Source organism: Zonotrichia albicollis, chromosome 4 (assembly GCF_047830755.1).
Source record: "Zonotrichia albicollis isolate bZonAlb1 chromosome 4, bZonAlb1.hap1, whole genome shotgun sequence".
NCBI lineage: Eukaryota > Metazoa > Chordata > Aves > Passeriformes > Passerellidae > Zonotrichia > Zonotrichia albicollis.
Window position 1 is genome coordinate 44,817,185 of NC_133822.1, and position 12,958 is coordinate 44,830,142.

Consider the following 12,958-nt stretch of genomic DNA (forward strand, 5'->3'; position numbering starts at 1 on the left):
AGTAAGCTACAAAGCCAGAGAGAAAACATTTTCCAGTAGCTGCATGGGAATTTTAGTAGCATTATCAATAAATAACCAATATTTTAAATACAATAAAACCTACTTTTATATGTGCTAAAAGAGTCAATGAGTAGTAGAGGGTGTTAACGTACATGCTTTTCTTGACAAAAACCACGTAAAATGTATGTTGCTGTTACAAACAGATGGGAGGCTGACAGAAAACTAGCACTTTATTTTACACCACCTGGGTTTGATTCATAGCCCTTGGTACTGTTTTTCTGTAGCACAAGTTTGGCATTCATTGAATTCTATATAGAAGGGTCTTGTTCTCACAGTGTTAAAAAAAATCAATGGCTAACTGCTGTTTCATCTTTCAAGTTAAAAAAAAGTGTCCTACCACAAAAGCAGGATAGAAGATAAGACAGTGTTGACTGTCATGTTATTTGTTCCTTTGTATCCTTAATGGCCTTAAGATATCATTAGTATGTTTGGGTTTTAAGCCTCTCTGCATATAATGACCTAATTTTGCAAATACTACGAATGGCCAGCATAGGATTGAATTGTTAACAGACTTTTAAAATTGCCTGCTCAGTGTTTTTCTGGTTTCTTATGTATATTTACCACTTATTTTCTTTCTTTTGCAGATTGTAGCTTTGCGTGAACAAAATGCACACATTCAAAGGAAAATGGCAGCTGGGGAAGGGTCTGCTGAGTCAGAGCATATTGAAGGAATGGAGCCAGGGCAAAAGGTTCATGAAAAGGTATAAAAAATGTTGGTTGTCATTAAATCTAACAATCCATATGATAAATAATCAGGCTTTAGATTTTAGTAATGTGAATATTTTATGGGATGTCCATTTAGAGTATTGTCTGCCTACTGAAACCAAAATGAAAAAAAATGAGCTTGTTTAAATGGAAAACAAATGCAAATTGGCAGGTCCTTGCTCTTTGATAGAGTATTGAGTTAGATCCATAGCTTATAACTAACTTTTCTTGGAATTTTTTGCAGTATGCTACAATTATGAGTACTATATGCTGCTGAGTGATCCTTTGTATGCTAGATAGAGAATAGCAAGGTGTACTGGCATGTATATGTGGAAGGCTCTGTATGTAAACAATCCTGAAAAAAGAGAGACCCTAGGGGGTAACAGAGACACAAAAACTAGAAAAAGTAATTTTGCTCCATGCTGCTATAGATATTCTTCAATTTCTGCCCATGCTCGTATAGAGAGAAGTTACTTAGGACTCATGCAGTAGGAAATAGGTATGTAGAATTCAGGCCAAGTGTTTGCTGCTAAATGCTGAGACAACAAAATGTAGACACTGATTTAGTAAGAAAGGTTTTCCCCTTAGCCTTAGATTTCCACATTGATAAAAACCAAATTGAGCATCTTCCTCTCTTGCTTCAGAATTAATAAATTAAAATGACAGCGTAACATAACATTTGGCAGACAGCTGAAATCAGTAGAGCTGCTGCTTGGGTCTCTAATTATGCATTTTTGTGTAACGCCATATGATGAACAGTGGCATAAATCATACTTAGAAAAAATAGCTGTCATCATTATTTATTTTATAGTCAGTCCAATTTACAATGGAGCACTCACAGTGCAGGCATTAATTTTACACATTTTGCAGTTTATGTGTTTTTCCTTTGAGTAATATATATGGTTGAGAAACACACAGTAAACAAATGCTGTTCAGCTACACTTCCCTTTCTGCAAAATCTTGTTCACAGACACATCTGTGAAATTTTGATAAACAGTGTTCACCCCTCTCAGTTGTGCTTTTAAATCCAACTACACTGTTGAAAAATCTCTGATTTCCCACTTTCTTTGCAAGCCGTGTCTTCTGATGTGAGCCATTGGGTTCACTGCTTACAAGCAGAAGTAGAAATAAGACTATCCATCCTTAAGAAATCTGCATATTTCAACACTCATGAGAGGAATGAAATCCAACATAACATATCATTATCATCATTTTTTTAATTGAATGTTTCTAGAATATTATGTCCTGAAAACATCTATGCTTCCTAATAAAAACAATTTAGGTTGGTCGGGTTAAGCTGAAATAAGGGGTTTTGCTCCTTATGGTAATGAAAGCCTACTGGGTAGGGATTTAAGACCAGTCTGTATTGACACCAGATCAACCAGTGCACTCTAATTCACATCCTCTGCACTAGCTGCTCTCTACCTTTCTGCATTTACATTGGTCACCATCATCAATTCCTTATTATTTAGGAAAGAGAAAATTAAAAGCTAGAAAATATGGAAACTTGCAAAGAGGCCAACTTGCACAAAGAGCTTTAAAGGACTTTGGAAAATTGTTTTAAAGAACACCTGACAAAGATCACCTGCTGAGGCATTTGAATTAAGATGCAACCATTTCTGTTATCAGATATTCTCCCACTTAGGTCTGGCTTGCTGCCACCCAGATCTTTCACTGAATCTCTAAGGACAATTGCCTGATTGCCCCACAGGTGAAAGCCAGGAAAGGGAGAGCTCCCAGTGAATAAAGGGAAAAAAGTGAATGAAGGAACTAGGAAATCTAGGGATGCTGCAATGGTGGGACTGAACAGCCAAAAATAAGATACTGGGAATAAGGAGTTTGTTTTCACATAAATTCATTGTTTCCTACTGATATTTATTTCAGCTCCCTCAAGAACCATGAAAGTTGAATTATTCAGTAAAACAGTATTTTTACAAAGGGTCATATGCAAATTAAGAAGCATTAAAGTTGTTTTGAAAAAGAGATCTTCTGAAGTTGTACACCTTAAATGTCCCCCATTACAGTATCCCTTTCAGCTGTAATTGTATTTTGCTTGTGTCCCTCTCACAATGGAGAATATTCCTAAATTAGGTTCCACATATTATAATTCAAATATTAAAAAAGCATTGCAATAATTCTTTTGATGTCAGTGGAGTTTTATCAGAGATTAATTAGCCTGAGAAATGACTATTGACTACATCCGTTGACTATGACTGCATCCATTTCAAAGATGCCATGGCTGTATCAAAAAGTTTCCTGCTTGAGAACTCCAGTTCAGCATGAATTTCTGTTACACTGCAGCCACAAAAGCTAAGTATTTAAGTGAAGTGTAAATTAGGGTTTTGTCCTTGGAAGCACACTGGTCCTACCTATAGTAAGGGCAGTTTTACCAACAGAAATTGGTAATTCCCTTCAAAACAATTTCAGATACCAAAGGAAGCAGATACATATACCAGGAGAGGTGAAACAGCCTGATATTCCTGGTGCCATGAAGACCAGATGCTACATTTTATGAAGAATTCAGAGCCTTATGTACTTTTTGCAAGAGCTAAACAGCTGGGTCTATTTTGCTTTATAAAAAACCTCTGGCTGTCACATTGAGCTTATTTAAGAATCATGGTTTTTCTTCTTACTCATAACACTAACATATTACAATAATTAAATCAAATGTTCCAAATTAAATCAGTAAATTGTGAATTAAAAATCTGTGGAAACATTGACAAAAAAATTGTAAGCATTGTATTCTGTAGGAGTAAAAGGTGTTTTGCCAAGGCAAACACAGTGAGCTAAAATGTTCAGAGTGCAAATCTAATATTATTTATGAAAGTAGCAAGTGTCTTTCAGAATAATCATCAGAATCTGTTCTGGGTTTTGGACTTGATTATTTTTGGATTTTCAGATGCATGTTTTTGTATGATTAATAGAAATCTGCAGAAAACTTCCAGTTTCAGCTTTTACTGAAAAAAGTTTATATCACATATATACCTTTGTTTTGAATGAATAAATAAAAAAATCTTTCAACTGACAGCACAGTGAAATGGCAGAGAAAGGAGTGAAGGAAGGACTTATGTATAAATGTGATGTATAAAAAATATTGGGAGCTGTGATTCTTGCCCCAAAGCCTTTACATTCTACATTAGAGTAATAATACAAAATACATTTGATTAGCAGATTATGAGTTTGTTTACAATAAGTGTGGATATCTTTCTGTTTTTTAAATGATATCTTTCTGGATTAATATTGATAAAGCTAATTAAAGAATCATGTGCTGAGGGAGACTTAATGAATGTTGATGGCTTGACACGCCTGGGGAGGTGAGGAGTATTGGGTGAAAGGAAACATGAGTGAAAGCTGCAGCTGGGATTGGAAACCTTCATGAATCTAAGGACAGTGTGCAGTGTTCTTTCAGAAAGAGTCTAGGCAAGTGTTTGGTAAGTACTGTTCTGCTCAATAGTTTAGTTTGGCTGCATGACTATGAATACTTAGTGCCCCACACTGTAGCATACAGAGCTGCATTACTTATGCATAATTTAAATGATAAATCAATAGACTTCTCAGATCTTTGTCAAGAAAACAGTTCTTTGCTTGTTTCCTATAAATTAGTGTCCCTTGCATTCATACAAATTTCCTTTTTACCAAGTAGAAACCCCTATATGCTACTACATGTTCAAGTACTGTGATAGCTGTCAGCAAGGCTGACTGACCTTTGCTGACTGATTTACTGCAAGGAGTTGCCAGGAGATAATTTCTAATGGTAGAATGGGGAGGCTACTAAGAAAAAGGTGCTAGTCAAAGCAAATGAGAATTGATTTTGTGTGTGTAGTTTGATTGGAACGGCTAAATAGCCCTCAAAATAAAGGAGCAGTAACTGATTTCTGTCTTTGAGAGCTGAGAAAGTCTGCTAATACTGTAAAAGAGAAACAGGCAGGCATTTTGGAAGGGACCAGCAACAAGAAGAAAAAATGCCCACCCATCAAGTGAACACCCTCCCATCCCTTATTTTGCAAAAGAACTAAAGTGGGACAGATGATCACAGGCATCAGAAAGATGAATAAGAGCTGAAAGCTGATCAGGAAACAGACATTCTAGATCTTTATATTAGTAACAAAACTAGGAGTCTTTTGATGGCTAAGTAGAAAGATCACTAAAGTGAGGATGTTTAGAGAGGAAAGTGCTAGAGAAGGTAGCTATTTTTACACCAGTAGTGAGGTAGGGAAGAAAAATTTCAGTTGAGAGAATATTGTAATTGATAGCTAATTAGAGGTTGGAGACAATTCAGAGTAATGGAAGAGGAGACCTCCAATGATCAGATTACTGCCTGGCACAGACCAAAATGTGTGAAACAACCTAGAGAAGTAGAATAACTTTTAAGTACAGAGGCAATCAACCACTTAGAAATTACTGTGACAGCTTAGGTTTGATGCTACTGGTTTTGGTATAGCTTTACACACTCTGGTTTGTGTGCTGGTTACATGGATGATGATCCTGCTTGTTTAGTTTTCCTTTGGTTTTGGTCTATTGCATAGCAAGGTGTCTCTGTTAGTATCAGTTTCTTTGAAAGTTTTGCATGAGGCATTTGAATGGAATGGGGTGGAAGAACTCTATACTATAGTAAAAAGCATCCTCTTATTATTCTGGTTATTTATTCTTACATCTCAAACAGCATCAGTAAGTCTTACTGTTTGCAGCATTGATTTTTACTCTTGCTTTCATAAAAGTAAATGACCTGTATAATTTAACTTGGTTGTTAGTTTACTTACTGTTTTATATTCCTATGCTATTGAATTCAGAGAAGTTTATTTGACTTGTGAAGTAAACTGTATTTCTGTCTCTTCCTTGATGATGTGGCCTTCATGACCGGCTTTTCTAAGCTGAAAGGAGCATCTCCATCAATACAAAGCTAAAAATAGAACAAAAAACTTCTTTTCTCTCAGGAGTTGGGACAAAATTTTCCAGATTTCCATGTGAGAACTATTTTAGGGTTTAAATAAACAAAATCACAAATAAAAAGGGAGAATACACATACACACAAAACCCCAAAGTTTACACCATAAAAATACTTGTTCTAGGAGTTCTGAGACCAGAATTCTGAATTTTTAGATTAATTTCAATTATCAAAGGTACCTTATGGTTAGACAGAATTTAATTTAGTTCTCTGACATGGAAATGCTTGTGCATATGGACATCCTGTGAATCACCTGTGCTTGTACAACCAAAACTAAGAGGCACAAATGAGGAGTTCTGTCACATTGATGAGTCCTGTCTCTGCTGCAGGTTGTTCAGAAATAACCTCATGAGATCTTATTGGTTTCCTCCTCACCACTCTCTGAGGTTAAAGTCTAGCACAAAATATGTAAGTAATTGGTCTTAGATTATTTCCTGAGAACTAATTGAACTTAAGGAGTGTGTCCATGTGTAGCTTTTTCATGACCACTTTTGATAAGCAGCATCCTAAAATTTGTTGAAGACTTCGTCTGGATGATTAGCTTCTAAGACAGATCTAGGCACCATGTACTTTTTTTTTCTCTGCTAGAATGTTTTGACCAGTTAGAAAGTTTTCTTTGTCATTCCTTCTTTAAAGATTTCCTCATTGGTTCAGATTACTTCCAGTACTTTTTTTTCCACCACCCCAACTAATTTGACACTATTTCTTTCATTTTTGGCCATTTGGGGTAGTATAGGGATATGATAGTTAAGAATGTCTATTTTGAAACTTTTTTTTTTGAGTATGCTTTTCTGAAAAGTTTTCCTGTAGTGCTTCAGATAATAATTAGCAGAGATGCATTCAATTTCATTGTCTCAAACATTCAACTAATAGTTTATTTACAAAGGATTGTAATTAATATAAAGCAACAACATTGTAATTGATTTATTATTTGCAAGGTGTTGCAATTGATGGACAGCATCAACAACAAGAAGCTCCTTAAATACCAGGAAACAAAAAAATTCAACCAGATTAAAAAAATTCAGCAAGAGAACGAGCAAGAAAAACAATCAAACATGGACATTATTCATAAAACTGGTGATAGCGAAGATGCTGCAGTTCTGTCCTTCCAGCTTATTCCATAGGAAACTTCTCAGGAGAAGGGGAGGTTCCTGTTCCTTTCACTCATTCAGAAAGTGAATTGGAATCACCATCTACAGAATGCCTTTTCCTTCTACTGACACAGTATATTTTCACATTCTTGTTCAAGCTATTTTTGTGGGGGAGAGAAGGGGAATTATTACCATAACTGTTGATAAAAGCCCTCCTTAAAAAACTGAGGAATGTTATATCAGGTATTTCTTGAATTAGGACTTAATAACTTTCTACCTGTGGTCTTTCAAAGTGATTGCTGTATGTAATGTTCCTATATAATGGATATATCATAAAATAATAGCAAGGCATAAAAGTGACAAAATGTCAGTTAAAATCCCTTGGTAAACTTCTAAAGCATGCTTCAAAATTCAAAATACACCAGATTTTTAAACTGAGTTTTTTAAATTTTATTTATGTCTTTACAAAACCTTTTTTAAAATCCTGATCTTACTAAGGAAAATTAAAATGTTGATGTTTTTAGTAAGTTGGAAATTTTAAATACCAACCTGCTCTATATATGAATACAGGAAAAATTTAAAGCAAAGCTGAATGATGATTAGAGCACTTGGTGAAAAGAGTTCATCAAAGAGCTAAGAGGGAAGTTAATGTGCATAGATCAAAGTACCTGCATACATAATTGTCAATCACAGCATTGGTTTAGTGGTGAGAGACAAATTGTAACTGCAGTATCACTTGTCTTTCCAGAAATCTCGGATACCAAGTAAATTAGTAGAAAAAAATTGTTCTTCAGACTTAATTTCTATGAGGTTTAGTTATTCATGTCTTAAGGAAAAAAGCTTCATTAATGAAAGGAGAATACTTCTCTTGCAGTAAATGTACTCCCAGATCCCACGGGTTGCCATTTCATAATTAACAGGGTTTGTGTCACATAAGGTACATGAACAGATGCCATTTATTGCATTTGAGATTTGGTATTTGGCTTATTACAACTTTGCAGCGTTCCTGGACTGCTCTTCAGAGAACCGCATGGCAAATTCCATGCAAGATAAAATTTGCTAACCTGCAGAAACGACTAAAATTGCTGTATGAGATTATAACTGTAAAATAAATTATAATTTTCATAGATAAAACTTTATCTTAAATTTTCAAAATTTTCAAAGTATGATGGTTTGGCTGTCTTTTCCTGTTTGAGTACTATTTAGTTTGTGACTGCTACATATTAATAGTGTTTTGATTTAAGCAGAATAATTGAACACGTCCAAAATCCCAAACTAAGTGTAAATAAGTTTTTAATTTGCTATTGTCATCTTACCATTGTGTCCTGAAAGTAGATCAACAATGTTTCAGCACTAACATAAAATATCTAAAATATAATTAGGTGGTATAAAGAATACAACTTTGAAACTGAGTTATTTGATGTCGTGAATTTTTAAAGTGATTTTATTCAGTGATAAACAGTGGAGCATGTGATCTTGATCTGCGTTCATTTTATGTCTCAGTGAGAAAAGAGTTCAGTTCAAGCCATTAAATAATGTTCTTAGAATATGCTAGAGGATTTCTATATAGAGATATTTGGACAACAATAATACAAAATGCTAATGAAAGCTGGTTTCCCCTCAGACCCTGCTAGGAATTTTTCATATCTACATTGATGTACACATTATCACCTGAAGAACAATAAGGACCTTTTAGGACCAATATTTCTGTATGATATTTAAAACTATAGTTACAGCAAAATACTTTGCTTCATAATATAAATTTTGCTGATAAAATTGTACATAATCAAGAAAGTTAATGCCAGGTTAGGCACTTTGGTTTTATTTTTTCATGTTGCAGGTCAAATCAAATATTTCTGATATTTTTTTGTTCATTATGCCTGGTTTTCTTTCACCTGAGAGTATTAAATTTGTATGAAACGATAAGCTTAGTCTATGCTGGAAAAGGTTAATGTTAATATCTGTTGTAATGAGGCAATACCAGCAAGTCCTGCTGGTGAATGCACTTCTATTCTGAAATCATTCATTTGGAATATAAATCATATTGCTGAGATCATATCCCAAATGCAGCATGTGTTATGGAATTTTGATTTTTTTTTTTTGTAATTATATTCACACCAAGGCTTTTAGCAGCACATAAATTACTTCAGCAGAACTTGTTTCTAATGTAAATCTCACCAGTATGTTGTCCAGACTGAAAGCACTTTCTGGTACAGTGAGTTTGTGATTTATTAATGTTGTTTCCTGTCTGCAGCATGTTATATTTTGCAAATGATATAAACTTTATTTACATTAAAGTGCTATGTAAGTTTAGTTAAGACCAATGAAAGCAATTTGGTGATTTTTAGAAGTATTGTTGTAATCTGTACTCAAATAGTCATAATGCCAAACTAAGCCTTTTTACGTGTAGTATTCTGCTCTTAATGCAAGCGTTTACATCTCTCTGTGATGCTACTTTCTCGAATTCAATTATATGAATTAATGTTCTGTGATTTTTTTGTACCTATACCTATCTTATCTACTGTGAAAATGTTTTTTCCCTTCCTAGTTACTTTGATAATTTCTAAAATAGTCTTTTCTTTAGAAATTCTTTAGCTAGAGCCCACGTTAAAAGATAATTAATCAATGTTTCTTCTCCATTAACAGCGCCTATCCAATGGCTCAATAGACTCAAATGATGAAGCCAGTCAAGTTGTTGAGCTTCAGGAGCTGTTGGAAAAGCAAAACTATGAAATGGCACAGATGAAGGAGCGTTTGGCTGCACTGTCTTCTCGGGTGGGAGAGGTAGAGCAGGAAGCAGAGACTACGAGAAAGGAGCTCATTAAAACAGAGGAAATGAACAGTAAATACCAGAGAGACATTAGAGAGGTAAGGAATTCACCATGTTCACCTCATATTTCCTGATTGTTGTTCCTTTGATATCCACTGCAAACTGATAGAGGCCAATGTATATGAGCAGCAAAAGTTGAGCACTGATGAAAGCCCTTAAACATAGGAGGCAGAAAATTTAAGTTGAGAAATAGTACTAGAAATGTATTCCTTTCTCTCAATAAATGAAAGTAAAATTTAAATTTCCATCTCTTTCCTCCTCTTAAATTGCGATGTTTCTCAGTATGTCATCTCTTAGGCAGATATTCTCACTATGTGTGGATGGTTGCCGTCTGGAGTCTATTTTAGTATTCATTAGTTATCTTCCTGTTACACTGTTCCTTTTTGACAAAAGACTGGGTACAGTATCAGTGCCATGGTTTAATTGACAAGGTGGAGTTGTGTCATAGGTTGGACCTGATGATTTCAAAGGTCTTTTCCAACCTAGCTGATCCTGTAATTCTGTATCATACCTACAAGAAATCCCAAAGAATTCTCTTTAAAGCTGGAGATAAACTACTGAGCCTACCTTACAATCCTGTCTACTGCTAGCATGAAAATTAAACTGGTATAAAATTATGCAGCATTTTAATTGCATGGTTCCTGATGGGGGTTTTTCTGTCACATTAGGCAATGGCACAAAAGGAGGATATGGAAGAAAGAATAACTACGCTGGAGAAGCGCTACCTCAGTGCTCAGAGAGAATCCACCTCCATACACGACATGAACGACAAGCTGGAAAACGAGCTGGCCAACAAGGAAGCCATCCTGCGCCAGGTGCTGCACCTGCATCAGCCACTTGTATTCTTCATGCACAATGAAAACTGATGACAATTTACTACAAGAGGTTTCTGTTAGGTTAATCTGTTCGGTTTTAATCCACACATCACTTGATCTAAAACTCCTAAATTGTTCAGCATCTCTAAATTTTGGATCATCTACTACAGCTGTGAACAATAATTTCAATGTGTACATTCAATGTTGGAAAATAAATGTATTTTCTGATAGTCTTGCATAAGTGCATACAGTCTTATTCCCTAGGTAGTGGAATATCTTGGTTTCTTATGTGACAATTTTGGAATTTTGTTTTCTAAAAAGTAGCTTGAGCTGAAAAACTTCCTTTCTGCAGAAAAGATCAGAATTTGCATACAATATATTCTAATGATTTTACAAATTAGTAGAGTGCAAATACAATTTTAAAAAGCTAAATTAACTGAGAATATGTTTTAAGAAAGCTTATAACATGACTGTGCAGCTTTCTCTAATGGTACTTTGTTTCCATGGGGATTCCAAATCTGGAATGTAAACTGAGCATAGAATACTGGTTTGCAATTTGAAGAATATGATATCAACTGAAAGCAAACATGAAGTGAATATAAATCATACTGTATCCTTCAAACCCAGCCTCAGCATCAGACTTTTTTTTTTCCTAGCATGTCTTTAAACAATTTAAAGTGCTATATGGGAAATTAATCTGTGTGATGTGATAATCTCTGCTTCTATAATTGTACGCAGATATATTTGCACACACAAGCACACATCTCCCTGTATCTTTGTGTGTATATATGTATTTGATACTTCTTCAGGGAAACTAAACCATCAGAACTCAAACTCTCCAGCTTTTGCCAGCTTCCTTAGACTATTTTAAGAGGTATCTTCAATTGTCAGGGGAAAAACCACCCAACGATGGAAAAAGTAAGGTACTTGTATCTGAGTTCTTGTTGTTGCCCACGTCATGCTGTGCTGCAGAGTTCTGCCTGCTCAAAGCAGAAATCAAAGCAGCTAGGCTTAGAGTATATATAGTCAGACTTAAAGTTGATTTGCAGCATGGAGATGAGAAAAGCCTGGCTTTCCATGCTTTTTGAAGGATTAAAAAAGAATCTAAAATCACACTCCTTTTTCACTTTTGTCTTGTATTACCTGGATTGAACAAGAAAGCAGCCACCATAAAAAAATCTTAATTGTGTGCTGCATCTCAGTAGGCCAGAAGATGCTGCAATTATAAAAAGTCCACCTATTTCTCTCTAATAGTTATCACAGCTCACTCAATTTCACCTTTGTAAAAAGAGATTTAATTGTAATGAATGAAATGTCAATTTTAACTTTTCATAATATGTGATTGCCATTCATTCAGAAAATTATGTTTGGCAATTTATTCAGGGAATTTTATCCTTTCAGAATTGTACTTCTTTCCCATTTTAGCTCATATGTAAATTTTTTCTGTAAGAGGGACTGTATATCCATTTAGAAAATCCTCATTTTACTGGTGCCAGTGCTATTATTTTGCCAGATAAATACCACATCTATCAGCGGAGCTTTTTCATCTTAATTAGTGCCATCTTACAAGTTCTTTTATTCACCTTTGTGAGATCCTTGAGCCTCAAATCAGTAATAAGACAGGCAGCCTACATTGTTCCATGCTTGAGTTAATACCTCTCCAGTAACCTCTCCCACACTAAAGGTTGTCTTGCTGTTAGTGAATTTTGTATCATTGCACTTATACTTTAAAAAGGGAAGGGAAATCCTTAATATTTATTTTTTTAATACTTGTTTATCTACCTTTGGCTTTCAGCTGGAAGACAAGAACAGGCAGCTGCAGGAGCGTCTCGAGCTGGCTGAGCAGAAGCTGCAGCAGACGATGAGGAAAGCTGAAACCTTACCTGAAGTGGAGGCTGAACTGGCTCAGAGAATTGCAGCTTTGACTAAGGTACTGAGAAATAGGCTCACTTCAGAAGCCCCATTGTTTAACACTGATTTGCAGCCTGATTCCTCACCTTAAGGACAAAACAAAGGTAACATTGTGCCAATTTGAAGGAAGAAAATGTTTCTTGATAAACATGTGAATGGGAATGGTTTCAATGCCGTGTTTGTAATTCTTAGCATTTTTATGACAGAAAAAGTAGTTATTTGTAAGTTAGCCTAGGCTGTGCTTACAAGGGAGTCATGTATTTCCAGTACAATTGAGCATTACTTACTCTAGGAGGACTCATTTTACTGTGTGGGAGTTTCTAATTTAAGGGTAGGCAGTGAGGGAAGTCCCTTTCCTACAGGTACTTAGTTCTTCTGGATGTTTTCGTATACTATGTACATAAAAAACCACCTAGTTTTATTGCAATAAGTGCTATAAAATCAAATCCTGGTGGCACATGTGATCATTTGGGCAACACAAATGAAGGCAACTTGCAGTACATGCTTACAAGGTTTGCTTTGAATAATTCTTTGTATCATATATCTGCAAAGAAAAATGTGAAACTGAGTGATTTTAATTTTTTTTCTTATAAATTTGTTA

At 35.1% G+C, this 12,958-nt stretch overlaps 1 protein-coding gene across 12 annotated transcripts in view; it reads left to right on the forward strand.

Annotated features, from left to right (window-relative positions):
- PPFIA2 (PTPRF interacting protein alpha 2) overlaps nucleotides 1-12,958 on the forward strand; it is a 287,577-nt gene that overhangs the window by 211,973 nt on the left and 62,646 nt on the right. For all 12 annotated transcript variants that reach the window (XM_074539659.1, XM_014271727.3, XM_074539658.1 and 9 more), the window contains 4 exons: nucleotides 645-761; nucleotides 9,448-9,669; nucleotides 10,300-10,446; nucleotides 12,242-12,376. In XM_074539659.1, the coding sequence (XP_074395760.1) occupies nucleotides 645-761; nucleotides 9,448-9,669; nucleotides 10,300-10,446; nucleotides 12,242-12,376 (621 nt within the window). The remainder of the gene's footprint in view (nucleotides 1-644; nucleotides 762-9,447; nucleotides 9,670-10,299; nucleotides 10,447-12,241; nucleotides 12,377-12,958) is intronic.